General features: G+C 44.6%; 1 protein-coding gene across 1 annotated transcript; it reads right to left on the reverse strand.

The window, feature by feature from the left end:
• Positions 1 to 6,669: 6,669 nt before the first annotated feature.
• CRHBP (corticotropin releasing hormone binding protein) lies at positions 6,670 to 15,872 on the reverse strand. Its single transcript, XM_009929534.2, has 7 exons — positions 15,672 to 15,872; positions 15,131 to 15,224; positions 14,335 to 14,492; positions 12,023 to 12,233; positions 10,560 to 10,708; positions 9,073 to 9,190; positions 6,670 to 7,561 (listed from the first exon to the last, which is right to left on the reverse strand). Exons 1-7 carry the CDS (start codon positions 15,750 to 15,752, stop codon positions 7,404 to 7,406), a joined length of 969 nt encoding a protein of 322 aa, XP_009927836.1. The 5' UTR covers positions 15,753 to 15,872; the 3' UTR covers positions 6,670 to 7,403.
• Positions 15,873 to 25,186: the final 9,314 nt, after the last annotated feature.

Here is a 25,186-nt window from a genome sequence, read left to right on the forward strand (position 1 = left end):
AAATTGTACTGTCCACTGACTGTAGAGATTGACGGCTCCGATGGGCTGAGAATGAGCAGGTTTCTTATTTTTGTAATCTCCATTATCTGCGTTCAAACCAACCAAATTATGATAGCAAACACACAGCAATTTCCATGTTTTGTGACGAATTCTATTTCAAACATAAAAAAATATTCTATTCAGACAGGTAGGGCTGATACTGCTGTAGTGAGAAATGGATAAGCCAAAACCAATCTTCTTCCAAAGATAGCTACATGTCTTGATGTAATGAGATAATAAATGTGTGCATCAGCTGCATTAAGAATGGACTCTATTATGCAGGGATGGCTCTGTAAGTCTTCTCAGATTTACTTCTTCTCTGCCTCTTATTTTGAGGATCCAACTCTTCCTGCCTCTGAGCTGGTCTTTTCTAGTTTTCATCATCTACCCTACTTAAAGGAATCCACTGTACTTTAATAGGAGTCTTTTTTTACCAGTAATGCCAGTAATTTTGCTTCTTTCAAAGCTTCAGCAACGCAGGATCTTGCAGCAGCATGAAGACACAGGATCTTTTGTATGATAAGAAACTGCCTACACATTCCTAAAGGTGAGGCTGGAGCTTGGTTGCTTAAACAGTCGGAGACCCCATTTGATTATCTCTTCATTTGGAACGCTTCATTTTGGCTTCCAGTTAATTGTTGTATCTGGTGGGACTGAAGGAGAATTTACTGTAACTTTAATTAAATTATGGCAGAGTTAGAAGCAAGTGTTATCAATCTCCTTTGCCTTGCAAAAGAGCCAGCTTTCCAAACCAGAATATTTTTAAGAGAAACCAGAAACTCGGGTCTGTGTTCACACCTCCTACAAGATGTGCCCAGGTTAAAGCTCAGTTTACTGCAGCATCTACATTTGAGGGGGATTGAAACCAAGAGCTACTTAGAGATGTTGCTCATTTTGTCACGTCTTGTAGTATTCTCAGAGAAGCTACAACAAAGTGTTTTGAACCTGCTTGTTGTGTTGTCTGCTGGATGTAGTCCTTGGGCCCACAAAACTCATTGGAAGAGTATCTTTTCCTTGTAAACGTAGACTTCCTAATTCAAAAGCTTGGCAAACATTCTCAGAGAGGTTAGGTTTTAATTGTTTCCCCACACACCCAGCTCCATACTGAAGGGCTTTTTGGGATCTGCAAAATCCATGTCCAGCTACTTCTGATGTCAAGAGCTGCCTGGTTTAACTTGCAGTTGGTGGCAGCTGCAGGTTGTGGAGATGCATGTCTCCAGCTCCTGTTGGGCCAGGCAGCTCATGCCACTTCTCACCACCAGAAGTGGTTTGGGACCGGGGGTAGCAAGGTAGGATCAACTGAGACTCTCAGCAAGTTCTTCCATCAGCCTAATTGAAGCTCTGACATCTGAACAAGATGTTAGAAGGAGTCATCATCACCCAGCTTTTGTGTCTGAGTTCAGCCAGCTCTACTATGCTGGAGGTATTTGCCGATATCTGTCAGTTAATTAAAGCTGAATTTTCCAAAGACAGAATAATTGTTCTTCAGACAAATTATTATGGTCTTTTATCACCTGCCATTGTGATGATTCTATAATTTTAATTTTTGTTGTGTCATAAATACTCAGTCATACCCTTTACTATTGCCTCAGATTGTTTTAATAACTGCGCTCTCCATAATGTTTTATTTAAATATATGCTAGCGCCTGCCTGTAGCTGCATGTGTCCAAGGTATGTGCAGTGGCCAGAGGGCCCTGATGGCCAGACTGGATGATAGGGCAGCTTCTATTGCTCTCATGCACGAAGGAGACCCCTCCCCAAGCACGTCCTCACCACCAGCAGTGGGAAGTGTTCCAGGGCAGGGGGAGGCTCAGCCTGGTCATCTCCCATGGGAGAGGAACTGAGATCGCCCTTGCTTGACAATTTGCTCAGACTCCCCAGGAGCACTGGGGAGCAGGAGGCTGTAATGCTGTAGTCTCCTGCCATGGGGCTCCAGGAGCCTGGGGAAGGCAGAGCCGGGGATGTGACAGCAGGGAAGGAGGAGAGATGAGGGGCTGTGCCTGTGAGCTTGAAGGCCAGAAGATGTTTCTCCTCCAGCTCTGGGGGGGTCTCAGCTCCTGGCAGAAGGTGGTGCTGCCAAGCACCATGCTGCTTTGGGGAACCTCCACCCACCAGCCCCAGCGTGGGAGTGTGAGTGGTGGGACATCTGTGAGCAATGTCTCCTGCATGAAACAGACATTATGTGCTTGACCTGAAGGACTTGCTTGGGTCATTCAAAATGCTGTGTGAGTCCCGATGACGGGCACTGCATACCAGTGCATAGACAAAAGGCAAATTCTGGTTATAAAACTGCTTGCTTTCCTGTTGAGGGGCGAAGTTATAAAAAAACTATTAGTCAACACTGTAATTGATGGTTTGATGGTAATTTGCAGCAGCACGGTACCATGAATATCAATTTTATTCAAAAGAACAGATAATGAAAACTTTTCATTTTGTAGTGACTCACGTGTAATACACTGCGTTTCCTTTAATAGGAAATGATGTGCGTACAAAATCCATAGTTGCTATGATTAGTTGTTGCTGATCTTTAGAGATAAGAAGCAAAGTGGGGAAAAAAGTGAAAACTGTGTCAATTTATCAACAAGAAAGTTACTCAGATACCAGAAGTAATGAGGCTCTGAATAAAAATGACTATAATGAATCACTTCCTTGAAGTATAATTTAGCTTGTGTTTAGAACTGAGTAAGTACAGCTTTGAGGTTCTAAGAAGTGTGCATTTCATGAAGGCAAGTGAAATTTCTTTAAGCTTTTAAAAATTAGTTTGGTCCCTGTTACATAACTTGTGCTGCATATATTCCAGTGAGGGATAATGGAGTTCAGAGTCTTTTGTACCCTATGCGCACAAAATAATGTGGTTCCCATAGGTAGCATAAAATCCACTCAGCATGTGAAGCCAGTGCAGTGTGATGGCCCTGGAGATGTATTTTAAATTTGCAGGAGCAGATATTCAGTGGGAAGCAGGTTATATGATGAAGCACCTAATGCATTCTGCAAATCTACTTTCCTTACTATTCAGGCTCTGGGTGGCTTCTTTCTAACTATTGATCAAAACTCCACCACAGAGAAAGCAGGGTACGATTTGGTAGAATGAATGTTAGCAGAGCAGATATTTAGAAGATGTTTTAAAAGTTGTTTAGACCACCATTCAGAAAAACCACACTTGTCTTTGTCTGAGCACATATTTTTATCATCAGTCATGAAAGGTAAAAATCAACATTAGTTTTAAGTTAGCACTCTAACTTAAAAATATATTGCATATTGTTATGGGGAGTTGCAAATTACTGCCAAGAAGTCTGTGATTTTTTGCCACTACTTTAAGAACAAAGAATCTAATTTTGGGAACAGATGGTCACCTCACAAAACAAGAAATCATTGTAATATCTTACTATCATCAGTCTTTCTAAGTTACAATTGTTCTGATGAATTTTTACCTCCAAAGGCAGCAATTCTGATTTTAATAAAATATTTATATGGCACCTTTACTTATTGAAAATAATTCTTAACTCCTGAACGGTTTTTTTTGCTCTTAAAAATCCCAAAGATCTTGAACGAGTCTGTATCTATTCCTGTATTAAGATGCTCTACACTGGTAGGTCCCATGAAAGTGTTCCCCTTTCCATTGCCAGAAGACTCTTGACAAACATTATTTCAGATGACTGATTCTTTCAAATGCCCAGGGGCACTTCTACCGGGACAGGTGCTCTAGCTTTTTTCACACTACCTCCAGAGTATTTCCATCTTCTCTTCTGGGATGTTTCAACGACAAAGACTTACTACTCTCCAATAAATCTCTGCAACTGTTATTAATTTATTTCATTTATACCTGGTAAAGATGGAAATAACATTTAAGCTGAAGATTTACTGCATGGTCTTAAAGTAGAAGGCTTTTAATCATTATATCTTAATTAAGGTGGGAAATTCAGCCTCCCTCTGGGCAACTCACCGCATTATTTTTTCCGAACAGCCACCCTGGATTTCATGTTAGTACAGAAATGCAGGTGATTCATGTCCTGTATCCTTCTGTCTTCCAAGGTTGAGACTCCAGTAAGAATTGCTGATTTTCCCCTTTCCCTGCAAACAACAATTTTTAACCCTAGGTTCCTTTGTGTTTTTTTGTGGTACTGAAGAGTTTTTCAGTCATTGCTTGAGTGTCGGCTGACCCATCAGTACAAGCTCAGTGATTTTCTTTCTAAATGTAGCTTGCTGCTTCTATGCTGTGTAGTGCTGTTGTGGTATCATGCCACCTTTTACATCACTTCTTTAGGGGAAAGACAGTGGTGATGCCAAATCAAAAAGATGAAGAGAAATAGTTCATTCTTGGACATCAAAGTCTGCACTAAGCCCGTATCTCACATCTCCTGACAATTTTGTGGGCTTTAATGTTAATTGTGAGTTTTGGTGATTTTGCCTACAATGACAGACGTCAGGGTGTCTAAATGTTGGACATACAATTTCTTCTGACAGCCAACATTTCCAAACAGTGCCTCTTCAAAGACTTTTGGTCCATTTTTATTGTTAGGAGCTTGATTTTTTTTTTAATTCTTAGGAGGCTTTCCAGCTCTTGTAAGCCCCCAGGCTACAACCTTGTTAACTGATAAGTTCTTTTCTTGCTTCTTTCAACAGATATTCATGTTATTCAGATATTTCATATTCTTTCTTATTTTTCCTTTTACAAACTTTCAGTTGTTTGTTTGGGTCTTTTTGATTTGGGGTGGTTTTTTGTTTTGGGTTGGGTTTTTTTCCTCCTTGCAGTGCTTTTATTGCCTTGGTTTTTTTCATTCACAAGGATACTTATTTCCTTATTTTTCTAGAACTAAACCCTGGAGGAGTTGTGACATTTGACATCTATGAGCTGACTTCTTGTGACTGAAGTTCTGCAACTCCTGAAATGACGAGGCCTTCCATAAATACAGGTACACAGATTGAAGTGACTATTGATTTACTGCATGAGGTAGAGCTTAAAGCACAGACCAAAGAATGCCTAGCTGGCTGGGATCTGAGTTTTTCCAAGACAGGCAACAGGGCGGAGTGGTGTCATTGACGGCGCTGTCTAAATTTATGTTGATTAAAAGGAGTAGGTGAAGTGACAACTTCACTTTTTCTAGGAAAACCACTATGTACTCAAGTATTACGCATGGAGCAATAGCAATATAGTGCTGTTCTATGCAGAGTGTTGTTTTTCATTCTCCTTCATCTATAAGTTTTCATAGTAATAGAGTCCACTTCTGTATACTATGGAAGGAGAAATATCAAATCTCTGAACTTTAAGTATCTTTTCTATAAGGCCTTGGTGTTTTGGAGGTATTTAAGTCATGTTAGGATTGGAAAAAAGGTACCACACAAAGCTGAAAGGTGGAAAATCCCACTATGAAACTGCATTAAGCAAGAGATTGTGAATTTATCTTCACTGCTGTTCTAGTCCTGAGCTGTTGGACCTGAAATCCGTTGATGTTTCAGCTCCTCCTGTGTTTCTTAGTGACCAAGAAGCAGCATTTTAAAGACCTCCACCTCTCCCCAATTTGAAGGTAGGCATGTGGATAGGTACGGTCTGATATGGGAGCCCGTCAGCTTGTTCCCAAACTGCCCAGCCCAGAAACCTGCCCTGGTTCACTGAAGGGTGCCCAGGAGAGGCTAATGGAGCTGAATGCAGTTAAGGCCACCCTCACAGTCATAGGAACCCAGGAAGAATGAGCTGACTGGGATATTGGGGGCAGAGATCCTCTGTCACTGCAAATTTTCCCAGGAAAAAGCTTTTTCATTGAGTCCTGATTTTTTTCCCCTGATTCGATGTCTCTGGTGCGTGGTGGCCATGCCAGCACTGCCAGGACCACACCGGGGGCCCAGGAAGCCCACGGTGGGTTGCATGGGGCTGGAACAGGGATGTGGTGGCCAAGGACCCCCCACTCAGAGCCCTGAGCCAGGGCTACTCCATGCCTTGGGGTAGCCAGCAGCAGTTTTGTCTGATTTTTTTTGGAACAAAGTGAAACATTCCCACAATCCCCACCTTTTCCATAAACACAGCCCTGCAGGATGGACGAGCTCACACAAGTCTGACCAGGCTGCCAAACACATCCCTCTGTTCGTAAGTCAGTCACCAAAACTGGACTCCCAAAACCCTACAGAGGGAGAGTCTGAGGCATCCTGTAGTTTTCACCCATTTCAGCTGGGGGGGGATTAACTTCGGAGCTGCTAATTACTTAAGACACTTGATGTGTCTTGTGACTGACTATGAGATTCAGAGCCAGAAATCAATGCTGAAGATCTCAGGCACGCAGCTGGATTAGTCAGTATTGACCGTTAATTGAACATCAGAAGAGGAACAGTTTGCACTTGTTATTGTCAGATAGCACTCCCAGAAAAAATATGAATTAGTCCATGTGCCTTCCTCCGAGCTAGGACACAGCTCTGGTCCTCTGGTCCTCTGCTGCGCTGTGCTTCCTAGAGCTCTCCAGGCTTACACTCCTCTTCTGGGTCACCAAAGGCCTGGAAAAAATTAATCTATATTTGTATATGCTTGCCTCCCCGGGTCAGCAGGACACCTAACCAAAAACCTTTAACAGGGAAGCTGCCAGTAAGCGTGCAGCTGGAATATACTCCATGTGAAGGTGTATGCAACATTGGCAAACCAAGTTTCTGCCCATAAGGTTACTTTAATAGTCCACAGTTTTACAGCAACATATGTTCAAAATTATCACTTCCAGAAAACTGCACAAGACTTAGGAGGTTTAACCAGAATGTTAAAAGAGCTCTTCAGAAAAACACAACATAATAACATTTTGCCAACTCTTTGAATGTATTTATTTATGTTTGGATTTGTGTAAGGAATTTCCATGCTATAAATTTTTATTAAAAACATGTCATTAGAAATAAATAGGACATTTATAGTCATAAACAAACCAGTAGTTTTTACACACACTAATGTTGAGTTTCCTCTTACAAAAATGGAAGTGTATTCCACCATCTGATTTTTTAGTTTGTAGCTGATATAAAAGGATAAAGTTGCTGCATTAAGTTTATACTTATTGTGGGTTTCATATGTCCTCAGACTAGATACCCAGAGGGTTTGTGTCTGTCTTCCTAATAATATTTATATGGGAAACATAGCCTTCTGTTCTTGCTATTGATTATGGATGAGGTAAATGAGCTTAAATACTGCAGAAAAAATATAATGATAATAACAAAAATTAATAGATCTGTTGCTTTTTCCTGCTTGCTCATGGGAATGGCTGATTTGTATGAAAAAAGAAATATGCTTGTACCATAGAAAGACTCAATAATACCAGCTGGTTAAAGGAAAAATGCATTATTTTAATTCACTAGAACCTCATTTTCATTAGGTATGTGAAACTGTGTGACCTGGTTTCTCAGATACTAGGAAAGCAGAATTCCTCAATGCTGTTCTCCTTTCTGTTTTCTGTTTCCTGCAGATCAAGCTGATGATACTCAAACGTCACACGGTTGATGTGTTTGCCGCTGGAGACCATTCGCAGCACGGTATTGTCACAGCCAATCTTCATTTGCGCTAGATATAGAGGAGATATAAAGATAGAGTTATATGAGAGAGAGGGAAAAGAAATATATAATGTTGGGAATTACGAAGCACAGATACCTACAATTTTGGAAACAAAGCATATTTGCCTGTAGTAATGACAAACCAGTGGTGGTATGGCTGACTAAATACTTTCTTTGGTACTTGTTAGTTTTACTTTACAATGGCTTCAATATTTAATCAAGTGTTGTAACCTTTACTCATGCAAATGCCACTCACTGAGACCTGCAGTCTCACCTACACATAGACATGACACAGAGGTCTGTACTTGTTTGCACTTGGGAAGGTATGCTACTGTTAGATAACATGAGCGTTGAGTAAGGGTAATGGCACCCTGTCCTTGAGATATCCAAAATTAACAATATTGAAATGTATTGAAATGAAACCACTCATAGAGGGATGAGTGGTTTTGTGTGTAAGGAGGTTCTTCACAGTAATAAAGGCATGTGAAAGTCCCACTGTGACAAAATCAAAGGGCAGTGCCCAAGATATGGTCTCACTTTGGGGGAAATCAAGTATATCACTAACGACTTCTTTAGATGAGCCATTTGAGTGGGGGTTTGGCAAAGCCTGTTTCATTCGGGGAACTAGCAGCACCTTCCTAGTTGGAGGAGAAATGTGGCCATTGGGAAAGTGGGACTGCCGAGATGGGATTTCCCTTCCTTCACACCACGAGGAAAGCACATTTTAATCTCATTGCAGTGCTCAGTATTCACTCAGCACAAGCGCTTGCCAGTTAAAGCTTTGAACAGTGCCTGGACCATTAAATTGCGGTGTGATGAAAGGCAAGGGAGACCACAGGGGTGAAATGCCTGGCACGTTCCTGCTCTCCAGCCTTGTGGAAATGCCACTTCTCCAGTGCACCTGTCCATAGTCCCGACGTACAACCCATTTGCCGCAGGGGCTGCTCTGTCACATCATTGCAACACTTCATACTCTGCTGTATTGAATATTAGGGAAACTGGGAATTCTTATTTTTGTGGGGAGAAAGAGGTCACTGACCTGGCACTATAGTAAAACAGGTTCAGAGCTCCTCCAGGCTTTAAAGCAGAGAGAGGGATCTCTGAGGCTTTTGGTGTGTTATGTGTTACTCCTACAGCAGAAAAGGAGTCTTTGGAAACACTGCGTAAGTAAGAAAAAACTCTTTAACTGAAAATGTAACCACTATGCCTTCATTCATTATGAATTTCCAGGCTCATTTATCTGTTGACATTCTAATAATTGTGTGTGTCATAGGACAAGCATTTTAAAAATATGTAGAGCTTAACCTTGTTATAATGATTACTGCAGGGGCAAGTGAAGGTGGTCGTAGGTGTGCTATATCACCCAGCCCAGCCGCGGGCTCGAATAGCTTTAGCTCTCATGTTCTGCTACATGTGAAGTTCACCAGTCTAGCAGGAAATCCAGGTTTGGGGGGGCTCTGCACAACTCCCTCTGGTTAATTATTTTATCACATGGAGGTAAGTGGAAGAAGGAGTTCTTACCAGACCCATGAAAGGAGTGACAGAGATCAGCTAGTGGAAACATCTTGGATGGGTCTAAGCCAGTTCCTCCTAGCAGCTCTACAAAATCTCCCACTCCTGCACAGCCTGCTGATGGTTTCTAAAAAGACAGAGATTAAAAGTTATTTATCATTTATCTTCAAAAGGTAGCATTCTCTAGACATGATTGCAGCCAACAGTAGGTTTTAAAAGTCCTCTGTGCTCAAACCTGTGTGAAATCAGGCTGTTCTCATCCTGAGCAGTACTACTTCAATTTGACATTAGTCAGTTAATTTCCTTAAGGGATTCCAAAGAAAGACCTAAGTAGGCTCTGTAAATTACTGACAAGTAGTTAAAGTGTTGATTCAGCTGCTTGTAGTGCAGATAAGCAATTTGATTCTGGATGCTTAGACACATAATCAAATTAATACAGACATGGGCTGCACATGTGCCCATACTCAGCTGGCAGGCAGGAACTGAAGTTCCACTATACCATACTTATTCCTAAGCAATAAGTGTCGCTAAAATGTGCTATTCAGGCAAAATATAATTAAAGTAGGAATTGATCAAAAGAGTAGTTTTGTATGATGACAATGGCTGTATATTAGACCCACAGTGTTCTTTTCCTGAAAATTAATGCTATTTGGAAAACCATCTTGCATGGACACCTTGTACACTTTTGGGCTGTCACCTATATGCTGCTATTTAAGTGCCTGATTTCTTTATCGTCCTCCTACTGTTGTCCCTTTTCTGCCTACTGCTGAATAAGTCCACTCACTTGCCCATCTCGCAAAGCCTGGTTTTCTCCAACACTGGCAGTCCCTGTGAAGGACCTAGGCTGCCAGTCTCACTGGCAGCAGAAAACAAACTTTCTTGCTCCTATCCTTCAGGATATTTTGGAATTTGCACCTTCTTAGACCTCCCAGGCACAGGGTCCCACCAACAGCTCTTGTCCTCTCCTGTCCGGTGATCACCAAGCACCAAATGCTGTGGCCAAACCCCAGCCCCATGCTGTGCATCAGAGCAGATGGAGCAGAGGATGCTCAGCATGCTGAGCAGGGAATCAGTTGTGAATATGTTTGTATTTTCTCCATGCTAGTTCGTCACTATCTGACCTGCATCTCCTTTCTCTGTTCAGAGTGGCTGCTGCTTTCATTAGCTTAAATACATACAGACAGCTCTCCAGGAGAGCATTCCTTTCTTTCTAATGAAATTCTTACCCTTTGTTATGGCAAGCAATATTTACATGCATTAATGGTACTTCACATAATTTGATTGCCTCTGCAACATTACAGAGACAATAACGACAGAGTCAGACCCAGGTATCATCTCTGGGTGGAAACCAGAGCCCTCAGCATGTGAGCACATGGTCCAGAGCGCACATGTCTTAGCAGCCAGTGCCACAGGCTACCCCAGCCTCACCCCTTTCCCTCTCCCATGCCCAGGAAGTCTGCACATAGTAGTAATTTCTTAGGAAACAAACAACTCACCTTTAAAAAGAGGCCGTTTAGATGTCCCAGGATAAGATCAGATATTTTTATCACTACTGGGTAGATTATGGAGAAGCTGCAGTTTCTGTGCTGATGAGGAATGACCATGGTAAACCTTCCCGAGGGAGTCTGAGAAATGACATTGCAAGCTGGGGCACGGGAGAAGGTACAAGAGTTACTTGTGCAGTCATCACTGCATGTAGCAAAATGGTGTACTTTCAGTACTAACAAAGAACAGATGATTCAGTTACTGAGAGTTACAACCAAATGCTGAAAAATATGCATATGGCGTTTTGTGGGGTTCTTGCATAGCATTTATTTCCTAAAAATTCCCTGCCCATTGCTTACCAGGTAGCATGAGGTCTGGCAGAACTTGAGCATGAAGCGGTCAACGGGATAGCTAATACCCTAAACCCATACATCAGGGGCTCACGTTGTCAAGGGCTCATACTGTTTGCCAGTTTGAAGGAGGCTAAATATGGATGCAGGGCTTTTGTTTAGCTTTGACTGATTACCACCTGATATTGCCAGCAAACCCCTAAGTCCTATTCTGCTCCTCTTCACAAGAGTTCCTTACCCTGCAAAACATCCCATTGAAACTAGAGCAGTTACGTGCTGATTTTGTCTTAAAAGTTCAAACTTAATGGTTCATGTAAGGGAGTAGCTTATCATCTGTATGTGCAACCCAAGGGATCCTGCATGTGGACCAGGAGACCTGCAGCTGCCTCAGCAGGCTGGTGAAGGACACAAGCCACCTCCAGCAGCTGCACACAATAATCACACCCACGGGCATGAAGCCACAGCAGAGTGGAGACCCAGCTTGCAGCCTTATGTCTGAACAGCTTGGAGTAAGGACAGGGCAGACATGCCGTCATCTTCATCCTTTGCACGTTGAGGCAGATAAATCAGACTGGCCTGAAAAATGATTGTTAAATGTCCTGTTCCCTCTTGGAAAAACGATGCAAGTGACCATCATTTGTGCCTTGCCAGCTCGCAGGCTTATGGAAATAACTTGCAAATAGATGCTTGGGATCATATATCACTCATAACTATCACATAACTATTCAATATACTGGTTTTGCTGTTGAACTTTTTCAAATATTTTTTCCTCATTATTCACCCAGATCGAGAAAACACCAAGGTTAAACTCTCTAAATTAATACTATTTATTCTAGCCAAATGTGTTGGAACATGACAATATTAGATTGGAAGAGAGCTTCTTTGAAAGAAAGAGCCTTCTGGTCCTGAATATTGAAGCCATGCCTAAGTTATCTCTTACACTTCACTTACTTACTTTTTTTTTCTTGAGACACACACTGAACCTGAGTCAAATCCTCCACTGGCATTACTGGAGCTGTGTCAGTGCAGATAATGCCAGCGGGAGAATTTGATGCAAACCACACGTACATTTTACTTCCTGCCCCAAATGCAAGCCCATTTGATGATATGAAACGCAGACTTACGAAAGAGGTTGGCGTTTTTCTTGACTGTGACAGTAAAACCATTGCCTGGCTGGTGAATCCTGAAGAAGATCATTGCCACGTTCTGCGATGACCTGATGCTCCTCTGAATACTGCCACTTTCACAAAAGTCTACATATCTTTGGGAAGTGGGGAGGGGATGGTCCAAGGAACTGGGAAATTTCTCTCCTTTGAGTATCCAGCCATCAAATACCTACAGAGGTTCAATAATTGAAAACAAGACTTTTCCTTATTGCTCTGTTAGCAGAGAACAGAAACATGAAATATTAGAGACACTGTTTTATTTTGATACCAGATGGCTTGTTCAAAGCCACCAACTAAAAACAAAAATTCTTTGTATTTATCAGTTTCCTAGCATTTAACTAATTACTGAAGCTTCAATCTGCATTTAGGAAAGGGATACATACAAATTTTAATGTCTTTATTTCCTTCAGGTGAAAATTTTCATGAGCTTTTTTGAGAGAAGCAGCTCTTTTTGCTCCAGCATCATCACATGTGCATAAATTTTTTTATTTCTTTCTATTGCAATTTCGTTGTTAGTAAAAGAAGTTTTTGACCAGCTTGATTTGGAAGCCACATGGAACATAAGTCACCCTCTCAAATTCTGGGCTTTAAGTCCATTGATCTGGCCTGTGGTTTTCCACCATCCATGTTTTGCAGCTTGTCATTAACGGGCCCAGAGGCCTTCCAGAGGTATTGGAATACAATAAAGCTTCAGGGAGGAATTACTGGCAGAGGTATTGCTCTCTCCTGCATCTATTCTTTCAGCTCATCCTAACTACTAGAAAGCAGAACAAATGCTGACTGCTTGGCTGGACCTTAAGCAGCAACCTCTACAAATCTTTCCTTCACAATAAAAATAGCAACAATTTGCCCTCGATGTCTTCAGGGAAATGTGTCAGAACTAGAAATCTGTATTAACTCCAGTATAGCTGCACAGTTGCTGCCTTGCTGTTTCAGTTCCCTCCTAGCCGCTCTCACAGGGTAGGTAATTCCTTCTGTGCTCTAGTCAATGCTTTGAAAATCCAAGGACTGGATCTTGCCATCACTTCAGTGAGTAATCCTAATGTGAGTATGTCTGGGTCTTCCTCGTGGAAAAGCTGCAAGATCAGCCTCTGGATTTGCCAGAACGGTAAGTTTTCTGAAGTAATGAGACATGGGTGCTCCAATTGCACCAGGGAAAAGCTGCCTGTATAAATACAATAGTATAATGCAGAGACTGGGGGTCCCATGATCAAAGGAAGGAAATCCCTATACCTCTACAAAGCCTCAAAGATCTCTTGGCATTTTTCTAGCCTCCGTAAGTGGCTGTAAGTCTAGGTACAAAATCCTTGGACACACAAGAGGCTGAAATCAGCCTCCCTGTAGCAACATGGGGAAAGATCCCAGCCAGGGGTATGGGATGGAGGGACAAGTTTCCCCAGGCTAAAGCGAGATGGGGGCTAGCAGCTCTCCCAGAGAGACAAGGAAAGGGCTGAAGGGCAGGTCTCCCCCTCCTCCTCCCTGGAGCCCAGCTTGCCGCTGGTCGGGTGAGGGGGGTGTCTGTGCTGTGCACGGCCACTGCGGCACAGAAGGTAGAGCGCAAAGTGAGACGAGCAGCCAGGGACCATCAAGGCTCCCCTTCTCTCCCGAACTGAGCTCAGGTCTTTGCCAATGCTCCTGCCTGCCAGCAAAACGTGCTGGTAAAGTTTTTTGATGCTGGAATATAAATGCCTACGAGTCACGAACCTCTTTCTGTTCAGAGCCAACATCCTGTAAAGCTCTAGCAGGGCCATTTGAAAGAAAGCCTGCAATGATCCATTCATTAATAAGCTGATGCTAAGTGACCTGAGAGCAGAGGTCCTGGAGCAGCAACAGCCATTCAGAGAGCTGTATCATTATCTGCAGGGCTCGTGTGATTCATGGTGCAATAAGAAAACCCTCCTAATGGGGCTGAGTGGCTCAGCTTGTACTGACCAAACTTTTCAGTCTGTCTCCCAGGTATGGACAGTCAGTAGATGTGCCCCTGGAAAAGTTCAGAAGAGACAGTGCCACATTTTGGAGACGGATCCTCAGCCTGCATCTGACTTTGCTTTAGGGGTGTGGTGATGGGGGGAGATGTACCCGAAGTGCCCCAGGGAGGAGGAACAGCCGTCCCAGAGACGGCTGCTTTGTGAAAGTCTGTCCTGCACAAAAGACCACACACACACTCGTGCGCACACATGTTCGCCTGCCCCTTCCACAGGTACCAAATGTCTCACACATCAGATGAGAGCAGGGAAGGGGAAGTGCAGCAGGACTTGCCAGCTTCCTACCTTCAAGAAATCCCCCCGTTGGCAGTCAATGTTTACAAAGTCGTAGTCTATCGTGATGAGCTCCTCGGGCTCCCCAATGAAGAAGGTCGCGCAGTGCAGCTGTGGTTGGTCTGCAGTGAAGGTGAACTGCCCCTCTATACTCAGCATGTCGATGCACCCTGCAGAAACAGAGACATGGGGCTGCTGCCTCAGCCTGCTGGGGAGGGAGTGCCAGCTCCTGCGGCACCAGGAAGGGGGGGAGCAAGGAGAGACCCCCACGCTGAGACCTGGCTGGTGGTGAGGAGAAGGAGACCCAGCTTGAAGCAATTACGAGCCTGCTGAGCATCGGAGTATGAATAGTAACTTGCAGGTGTGAGGACAAGTGTGTGACCGGGGGTGCAGGGGGAGATGACATGTCGAAGCATTTCTGAGCAGAAGAAAACTCTGTGTGTGTATGTGCACAAGTGCACAAACACCCCATTCCTTCAGATTTCTTTCTAATCACAGCTTTTCCACCTGCCCCACCCCCTGGAGATGTGACCCTGCCCAGGGACATGAGTGGACAATCCTCATTCTTCTCCCATTATTAGGGACCCTCAACTCTGAGCTCCAACCTCTTTTCAGAGGTTTGATCCCTCTGCTACAACCACGTTTTTTCTGAGATTTTAACACTTTGTCCTTCTTCTCCCCCACCTTGCAAAAAACACCTGCAGCTCTGTCACTCTGAAATACCCCCTTTCGCCTCCCTAAGCCCCAAGCTCCCCCCAGGACTCTCCCACCCACTGATGGTCCCCACCAGATCACCAAAGAAACTCACGGAGTGACCGCCGGTAGATCTGCCCCGCAGACAGCTCTCGCTTCAGATCTTCACTGAGGAGTAGGAAGGGCTCATCTTCACCAGCATCCCTCACCTGGTGAAGGAAAGAGGGCAAGAAGAGGCTGGGACAAAGTGAAATACAGCCCCCTCCCTGCACCTCTGAAGAACAGGCACCAGCAGATTAAATCCCTCCTCCAGAAACAGTGCAGCTGTGGAAGAGCTCAGTCAGAAAGCTGCCAACCTGCAGTAGAGGGGAACAAACCTGGCACTGAAGAGGTGAGCCCAGCAGCACAGTGCACAGCGAGTCTCATTAAATCCTCAGCAAAAATGCAAGTTTGAGAAAAGGGAGGATAAACAAATGGGAAGGGGATGGGGATGGAACTGTTGCATTAATGTTACCCAGGTGTAGGTTTAATGCGGGAGGAGTGGGAATAGGAGGGGAGGGAGGAAAAAGCATGATGCTCGCAAGCTGGGTGTACAAGTTAGAAGACAGTAGCTAAAAGCACAGCGAGGCGCTTTAGTCATCAGCCCCATTGCTCACCTCTAGGTATCTGGTTTCCCCCCTGGAGGCTGCCAGGAAGATGAGAACGAAGTGGCACTGAAACTGGAAAGCAGACGGCATGCTGACACCTCCTCTGGCGGCCCTCCCTCTCTCTCCGCGGCCAAGTTTTTCCCGGTCTGTGCCGGTAGGCAGGAGCCGCTGGGGTATCTTGGAGAGACTCTTTTTATAGAGCTGTTGGGAGGGGAGGCACTTGGTCCCCGTACTGATAGGGTAACCCATGGTAACTGAATTCCTCTCACAGTGACACAGTACGTGGGCATGACGAAGGTCCAAATCGCAGCCACAAATTTTCAAGCCGGTCGAACTCCCTTTGCTGGCAGATGTCTTTTCTACTTATCTGTCTGGCGGAGCTGAAAAGCTCTGGGGAGGAGAGCCCATCCCTGTGCAGCCGGGGCACTCGCACGGTGTGTTTATTTCCAGTTGCTCCAAAGCAAGGAACGAGGAGCATCCCTCCCTCCTCCTCTTCTCCTGCTTTCCAGTCCCAGGGCATTTCAGACCCGCAGGGCTCCCTGCCTCCCTCCTGCCGCTCTGTGACATGCAGCTCTCTGCAGCCCCTGTGCCAGGTGCTTCCCACCAGCTGGGCTTGGTGGGACCCAGCATCCCAGTCAGGCTTGCAGCCTGGGCCCAGCATCCCCCTGGGGCTGGGGGACCCGCTGGCTTCCAGGTCCTGCACCTGGGGCACAAGGGCTGTGTAGCAAGTACAGAGGCAAAACCAGGCAGTTCTCCCTGCCAGACACAGCTTTTGTACAGAAATTAGGAAAACCTAGGGTTCCCAAGGGTGTATTCCCCACAGAACAGCTGATAGTGTTCCAGCCCTGATCATCAAGGGACACCTGAGAAAGACCTTCAAAAGATGAACCTGGGAATGAAAATCCACAATTCTGCAGAGTACTAAAAATCAGGAACTCAGCAGAGATATTAGTTTTAGGGTATACTCTTGTTTTCGCCTGACCTGGGATGAACCATCAATACTCTGCAGACAATAACTACCCTTTCACCATCTCAGGCTTCTTGCTAATGTCTCCTTCTGCTCTGTGGTTCCCTGTTAAATTGTCACTTTGTTCAGCAAAACTTAGAATTCTTATGATCCAGATTTGCAAAGCTTTAAGTTTGCTGCTTCTGATTTCATTGTTAGGGCTTGTGGACAAAAATACTTGCTTGCTGTTTCACCCAACTTGTTGGTTGAACAACAAATAAACGTATTTCTGTCTATATGCCTGTGGCTCTGACCTTATTATGCTGTAATTCTTATTCTTATGGTTTACTTTAATATAAACTATAATATTGCTCCATATCTGCATGGCACTTCTGTGAATTTGCCATGTCTTTGTGAGTTTCAAGAGCATTAAAAATACTGAGGAAAAGGAAAACATTATTTGTGAACTTTGACATAAAGTTGCATTCAAAGGTTGTTAAGACTGTTTTGGAGAACTGAGTAGTTAATTGCTGCATGAACCAAGACTGAATTAATTCATCTTCATGTACTTGCCTTAAATTGTTTAAATACTGTGATTTTAGACAAAGATTATCAGAGGATTATCCAAGGGAGTTTGGAATCTGAAATCCATTGAAGTTCTTTGGGAATTATAAGTTTTGTTGAAAAACTGCAGGGTTTAGTCCCAACCTGCATTAGAGAATGGCTGGGAGGTTAATCAGGGTGGTGAGAAGTGCCCTGGAGACCACTGGGATCCTGTGGGACCAGGAGGGACTACAGGGGAGCCCAGCCTCATTCACTGTTCTCATTGCATGTTCACTTTCTGAAGAGATGAAGTTAGATTTATAGTGTGACCCCTCTGCTCTCCATCTTCGAGGCACTTTGCAGAACCCAGTCCTAATTCTGGCTGGCGTGTCCCAGTTTGCCCTGGCAGCCCCCAGCCTAGACCTCAGATGCTGACTACTTGAATATCTTCAGTAAAGGAGAGTGTTTTATTGTGTGATAATTTGACCAGTTACTGAAGATTTGGTAAAATTCAGCTCAAAAAATGAGTGAAGGACAAATGACACTACAGCTAAATCAATATGACTGTCTATTAAACCAGCTGTGAGGTCATCTACTCAGAATAAAACATACCAACAGAGATGGCAACATATTTTAAACTCTTGCCCATGAATAGCTGAGGTCTGGGCAGCATAGCATTCACTGGTGGAAGTGCCTAGACAAGCAGGTGACCCCAGGGGCTGGAGGACATCCTGGCAGATGAGGTGTGGGGACTGTCCTTCTCCAACCAACAAGGTGGTGGGAGGGAGGATAGGAACAATGTCCACATCTGTTGCAATTTCTTATTCACACAGGACCTACAGTGGCTTTGCATTTCCTATGCAACACCCGCAGGAGTTTGCTTTGAGTGTTACAAATATTCTGTACAACATTAGTGCAAAAGCTAAACTCAGACGCCCCTTGCTGTGGATGTGGAGTTTGGTTTTAACAGAGGCGCTAAGGCAACCTGTCATCTACTCCATGTCACCTTCTGCTTTGCATTTTGGCTCTGGGCTCAGCAGGAGGTGATGAAGCATGATGACAACCTGCCCAGCCTCATCATAAAGCCTCCCAGTGCCCGGGGTAATTGCCTGTGTCCTCAAACACAGGGCTTCCCTCAGCCCCCAGACTCTTACATGCTTCCCTTTGTGCAGCCCCAATGCCTGTGGAAGGCACGTGTTTGGGATTGGGGATAGGGAACCACATGCAAAGAGGTGCAGCTGCTGCTGCTGTCAGGGTCTCTGCCCTGCGGTGCCTCCACACCTGACCCAGGTGGAGCCTGGGCAGATAGACCCCCAAAGGGGACCAGTCCCAGGGCAAGAAGGGGGATCACCTCCCAGCCCTACATCCTGGCTGTCAGAGGGTGAGAGAGGATGGGGGACCCCTCCTCTCTCAATGCTGCTGCCTCCTCACAGGGTGTCACAGGTCCCCCTCCCCTCTGCACCTTCCTTTGCCCGCTCCAGCACTGCTTTTGTTTAAGGCCACTGGCAGAGACTGAGCTCTTCAGGAGATGAGATTGTGACTAACAAAGCAAAGAAAAATCAGCAGTTTAAACAGTGTTCAAAACATCCCTGCAGCATTTCAGGAGGGAAAAGCACCTTCAATGCGGTACAAACCATTTGGCGAAAGAGAAGAGTGTCATTTTTCTTTCATGGAGTTGAGTCATGTTAACACTTTGTAGGACATTTTTTTTCATTAATAACAAATTATATAACACACTAAAATGCATTCCCAGTCTGACCCTGCTAGGAGCTAGATAATCCAGCTGCTCTCATGCTATAACACCTTGACTCTGCTAGCAGCTGTAACTCACCCTGGGAGCAGCCCCTTTCCCTGGCAGAAGCGATGAGATGCCATCATGCTGGTGCGAGGCTGAGCTGCGTGCAGGGTATCACCCACCCCGCTCTGCTATGGCTCAGGGGTGTATTGCTGGGGCACCCCAGCCTTTGCAGAGCCTCAGGTTCTTAAAGCAGTGCTTATGAGTGGGGTTTTTTTAATGCTGTTCAGCTACGTGCTTGGGAGGACCCACCTGCCCTGAGGTGGAAATCCTCCACCTCGCTCTTGGAGCTTGTAGGTGTCTTTTCAGCTATTATAGCAGAGAATAGATCCCAGCTGTGGTGAGAGGTGGAGAAAATACAGCTGAATAAAGAGAGTAGTGAAACAAACCCCACTTACCCTCCCCCATGGTGACCAAGCAATGCTCTGTGCTATAATACAGGTGGTAAATGCAGTTTCTTCTCCTCAAAGGTAAGGTAGTTGGTACAGGAAGATTGTGGATGATGCTTTTGGTAGTGAGATTTCTTAGTGAGCAGTGCTTGAGCTACAGACACACCTCAGGGATCCCTCCCTGATGTGAAGAGGGGCCAGGTGTTATGAACCCTTCCTGCTCTCCAAAAGATTCCCTTGAGTCCCCAGCTCATGGGGGGGGGAGGCTAACTCAGTAACATAGCACCCTGCCATGCTTTAATTCCTGCAAAAGATCATCTTATTTCAGCACTTGCTTCACCACAGACACACTGCAGGCTGTGGCCCCCACTCAACGTGGAAATTTCACCTGCAGCACATCTTACCCTCCACCCAGGTAAAGGGACAAACCTTCAGGCTTGCTGTCTCTGGAGAGCCTATACAAACCCCAGCTCCTGGACTTCCTACCAGCTACTTGTTGAAAACCACAATCTTCTGGTTCAGCCCATATTTTAAACCCACCTTTTCTTGCCCTCCAGAGCACCTCCCTCCTCCACGGCAGCCTGACTGCTGGCACAAGCAGCCAGAGCTGACCAAACCTCTAGCATTGGTACCTTAAAAAAGAGTTAATTTTCCTGTACAGACGCAACCTCATGCAGGCTCTGACTCCACACCACAGGGAGCAGCCTGTCTGCTGCACAACCCATGGGGTTCTCTCTGCTTATCTGTTTCTGGTGGTTTCTTAAACTGATAGGAGCAGCAGCAAGTCCACAGTGCTACTCCACGGACTGCTCAAGTGAAGAGAATTTCTCCTGCCTTGGGCATTCCATCCTCAGTTGTTGCTGCTGATTTCTCACTGCTGCTCAGTGCTGGCAGGAGAGATGCGGTGTGGGGTAACACACAGTGTGACACGTCTGGCTGGACTTTAAACTTCCTATCGTGTCAGCTGCTAAACATTGTGCTGAGCTACATTTATTTCCCTTATGCTCATCCCCACTGTAACTCAGAATGAATTCAGGGACTAGCTTTTCCTTTGCTCCAGTGTCTGGGAGACATAGTACTACCTAGTCCTTGCTTTATATTGTGTGGCTGCAGGTCTGACACCAATGTTCCTGTCTTTGCAGGGGAGGGGATTGCTGCACATCACTTGTATTTTATTATACACATATGCCTTTCAACTGGTTGCAAATCCTTCAGTATATTATTCCTGAACAGTGGGATCAATTTGCCCAGATTAAGGTGAGAAAGAAATGTAGTGGCTCTGAAATGTCACAAATCCTACAGTGAGGGCTAAATTTTTGGTCCTGTCCTTGCTAAATTGCATGCTAGTGACCAGTTATTGCTCTGAAATAACACCACAGAAAAGGAAACAAAGGGGAGGCTGTATGGCAAACCGCAGCCCTGGAGGTCATTAGGAAACGATATCCTCGATACACTCACACAAGGCTTTGCTTCAAAAACTGTCTGAGAGATCAAGAAGCTAGACCCAAATGTGTATGGAGCTCCTGCTTCTGTCCAGTTCCCTCATCCCATAAGTCACCACAGAAAACACTGGTGTAACTAAAACCACACTCAGTACTCACAAACCCTTACCAAATATGAATACTTCATGTCAGTCCTGAGGGACTTTGCAGCCACATGCCATCAGTAACCATCAGGTCACCTCTCCACTAAGAGGTTACACCATGCTTCATGTTATCATTGTTGATAAAGGCAAATTAATTTTCAAGATACGAGCTGCCAAATCACACTATGTATCCAGCATGCGCACTCACCACTGCATCCTTGTGATGGGTCACTGCCCTGCCCAGGACCCAGCCAGGAGGGAACCGATAGCACAGACCGAGAAAAACAAATGTGGAGGTTATTAACATCTCCAAAGCCCCTGTTGTCTGACGGACCCAAACAGCGACTGCCAGATCGCTTGGGACTGTAATTGTGGCTGTAATCATGACTATATTTGGGGACTGTTGTGGCATATGAGAAATGAGTTTTATTGTTGCCATGGGAGTTATTGATGGGTAGCGGCCCATTCTACAAAACATATTGGCTAACTACTGGAAACACAGTTTAAGCAGCTAGGCTATGGACATACAATAGGAGAGGTATTGTTCAACACAACTAAAGTAACTAAATTGGCCCTGCCCGTGGTTTGATATGCTCCTTTTACAGGAATGCAACCCAGACAGCTGAGAGAGAACATTTCTAACAGCAGAAACACCAAGTCTGAGATCACATTTTTGTGCTTGATTCCTTTACTCTTATGTTAGTTTCAGCATCAGGAGGGTTTCCCAACAGTCTATGAGCCATCCTGAGCCCAGGACTCCTCCCAGCGTGGTCAGTGGGCATCTCCATCACTGACTTCTGTTGCTACCTGTCTGCCCCAGCTCTGTGCTTGGTATGGCAAGCCTCTTCCAAGCCTTGCCATACATCTCTCTGTAATGACACTTCTATTACTTCTTTGTGTGTGTCTAAATTGGCTTTAAATAGAGCTGAACTTTCTGTAAGGTAAAGTAAGCGTAGCTTGTTAACTCTGGGCAGTTTGACACAAGAGATGTGTGATTTGTCATGTTGAGTGGTTTAGAGAAATCACAAACGCATGTGATTTATGAAGTGAAAGCCTATCAGCATCATGCAGGCTTGATGATAAGTGTTGCATTAACACTATTTACGGCACTGAATAAGAGAAAGGACTGTGAAGCTCGGAGTTTAGCACGTTACAAATAATCAAGTAAACATTACATTCAGATGCCAAGATTACCCTGAGGGCGGTTATCACTACCAGCTCTGCCTGTGACTCAACCCAGTGTCTACACAAAGCAGTCAGGTCCAAGAAGTGGTAGCAGAGAAAAGTTTTCTCCCAGGAAGGAGAGAAGAGACGGGGTGGCAGGGGTGGCCAGCAAAGGCGCCTGCCATCGCTGTGGCATTAGGAGAGGCACTGGACTTTTGCTGAGCTGTTTAAATTTAGCCTGGGCCTGCCTTCTCTGTGGATCCCCCAAACAGTACCCCCGCTCTCGAGAGCTGGTGCAGGAAGACCTCAACACCAGAGCCACACGCAGGTGTCAGCATGACTCCCAGGCAAGGCACCTTGGTAGATGCCTCCTTCTGTCCATGTCTATGGACAAAAGTGGGTCATATTTGCCTTTGCCGACTGCAGTGGCTGCTCTGATCAGTCCCAGTGCCCTTGCAGAAGAACAGTCTCATTTCCAAAACATGGCACAATTATTGCAGTTGGACTTTGCTTGGAGGCATATCCCTCGTGGCCCAGGTCAGGTCCTGTGCTGGATCTGCAGAGGACACAGTGCTGCAGCCTCTTCTATCGCTGCAGTCTTCTCCCAGTGACCCTGCCCCAAGCAACAGCTCCTGTTACTCCTGTCCCAAATTCCCTGTTCAACTCTGGGTTACTAGGACATTTGGCACTTTATTTTCAATGCTGAGTTCACTTTATTATACAGAATATAATCTTCAGATATGTTGAGAAGTCTTAGTATTTACACGTCACATTCCAAATTTCATTTAGGTCTGCATCACTATGAAGAACAAACTTCATCTTTAACGAATCACCACTTTGATAAGTAATATTTTAAGACATTTTTCCTATGTAAGGACAAGTATGTGTCAGCTGACGTGACTACATCCTTGAATGAGTCTTTCTCATCCAGGAAAAAAACGATTCAACATGATCATCTCTGATAGTGTTAGGCATCACAGTAATGGGCCCATTTCAGAAACACTGTGGAGTGTTACATAATTCAACTAGTCAGTATGACTCAGGTAAGAGATACCAGCATACCCAGCGTAGTGGTATATTTATCCTTTCAACTGGTCCTACCACTTAGTCCTTTACTTTCACATGCATGTGATTCCTTCCTTACCAGTTATCCTTTGTACCGTACAGTCTGCAGTGCCAAACACTTTCATCAGTTAGACTCCAAACACTTTTAGGTGAAAGTACTAAAATATTTTGTGTCAGTGTAAAAATCATAAACATTTAAGGACTTTGATATCAACTAGTCAGCATTTTTCAGTCTCCTGAAGTCTAAAGACAGCTTCAACTTTGATAGCAATGTCACAGACCACCTTTACCTCAGATGTGCCAATGGACTTTTTCATTTCAAACAGAAACCATACTTGGCTTTCAAAAGCTGATGATTCTCCTCCACATAATATTATTCTTGGAGCACCAAAAATAATTTAAAAATTTTCCCTGAGTGAAAACTGCAGAGTTAGGTCATGAGCGCAAGCTCATTTGGTTTCATCTAGCCAAGACATTAATAGTTTAATGGGATGGAGCTCTCCAACCCTGCATCTCATCTAGCCATCCTTTGCTCAGCCACAGGGACTTATTTGCTGCTGCCACTCAATGTCCCCAGCTGGAGCTAGGCACCATGAATCTTTCTGCAGCATTCTCAACTTCTTGCCATTTTTCATCTCCCAAAATACAACTTTAACTAATGCTCCGGGTGGTTCAGTTGCTTTTCTGCTCTTTGCAACGTGTTCTACCTATAGTTTTTTTCCTGCTGTAGCTTTATTCTGTGTTTCCACATAGCACTTTTCTGGGTTCATGCAACTGCTGGGAATGTAGAGTCAGACCAATACATGGGGTTTTAAGGCAGACTCCACAGAAAGGTGTGAGAGCTACACTATGACAGTTTGCTCTGCAACCCATGAAGTCAACCAGGACCTGAGAGGACAGCTTAGAATTTAAAGCAGATGTATCACAGGAGCATTTTCCACTAATTTTCCCCCAAATACCTGTGCTCTGAGCAACCACTCCTCCTGTCTTCCTGTTTGCTGCCTTATTGCAACATTTGCAATTTTAGACATGTCCTTATTTAGCCAACCAGCTAACAGAAACACAGCTTATCATTAAAGGCTAATTTAAAGTCTCAAGCACATGTCCTCAGCTGTTGCAAAATTATGCCACTAAGTGCAATAGGGTCTGTCCTTTTACATCAGCTGAGAATCTACTTGTCATGGCAAAATAAGTGGATGCAGCTGCAGTTCTCTTCCTTGGGAGTTGTCCCTTGTACACAACTGATTGCAGGTGGCTGAGAGTTGGTATTTAAAAAGGACAAGTTTTGGGGGGGGTATTTCTGTTTTGTTTTGGGGTTTTTTTGGTTTTTTTAAAATGTATCTGGTGAAATTCATTCATGTGCTCTCCCTCATGGCTGCGTAGAGCCTGTAACCCATCATACCCCAACTCAGAGGAAAGGACATGGATGGAGCTAGCTTAGAAAACAGATTACCAGATCATAAATGAAATGTTGTCTCTCATGCCCTATCATGTGGCAGAAGAAAGATAAAATTGAAAATGTGACCCCCTTTTTCTTCAAATAATACAGTGCTGTTCAACAGACTTAATTATCCCTAAAGTCACATCCAATAATTGTTGGCATGTCAATCAAAACCCTTATTAGACATGCACATGACATCACATCACAGTCTAACAAATATTCCTGCCAGTCAGAAACCTTTATATAGATTAATCTGATTTCAGAGGCAAGTTTTGTGTCTGACCGTTTACCCAACTTCTTCAGAGCTGAAAGCAGAGAGGAGGTGAATGTTTTCTGTGTGATGCTGAGCTGGAATGATGGGATCTGGGCTGTCCCTGAGAGTTTGCCTCCTGGCCACGCTCTGCTTTATGCTGCAGCATGGAACCTGGAAAGGGGCTCTGCCTTGGATGGCTGAGTGACCTGGGGTGGATCTGGAAGTGTTCAAGGCCAGGTTGGACATGGCTTTGAGCAACCTGGTCTAGTGGAAGGTGTCCCTGCCTTTCACCTGGCTGCTTGGGATATCATGAAGCTGTGCTTCACTGGGGTACCTGCACTGG

This window comes from Haliaeetus albicilla, chromosome Z (assembly GCF_947461875.1).
Source record: "Haliaeetus albicilla chromosome Z, bHalAlb1.1, whole genome shotgun sequence".
NCBI lineage: Eukaryota > Metazoa > Chordata > Aves > Accipitriformes > Accipitridae > Haliaeetus > Haliaeetus albicilla.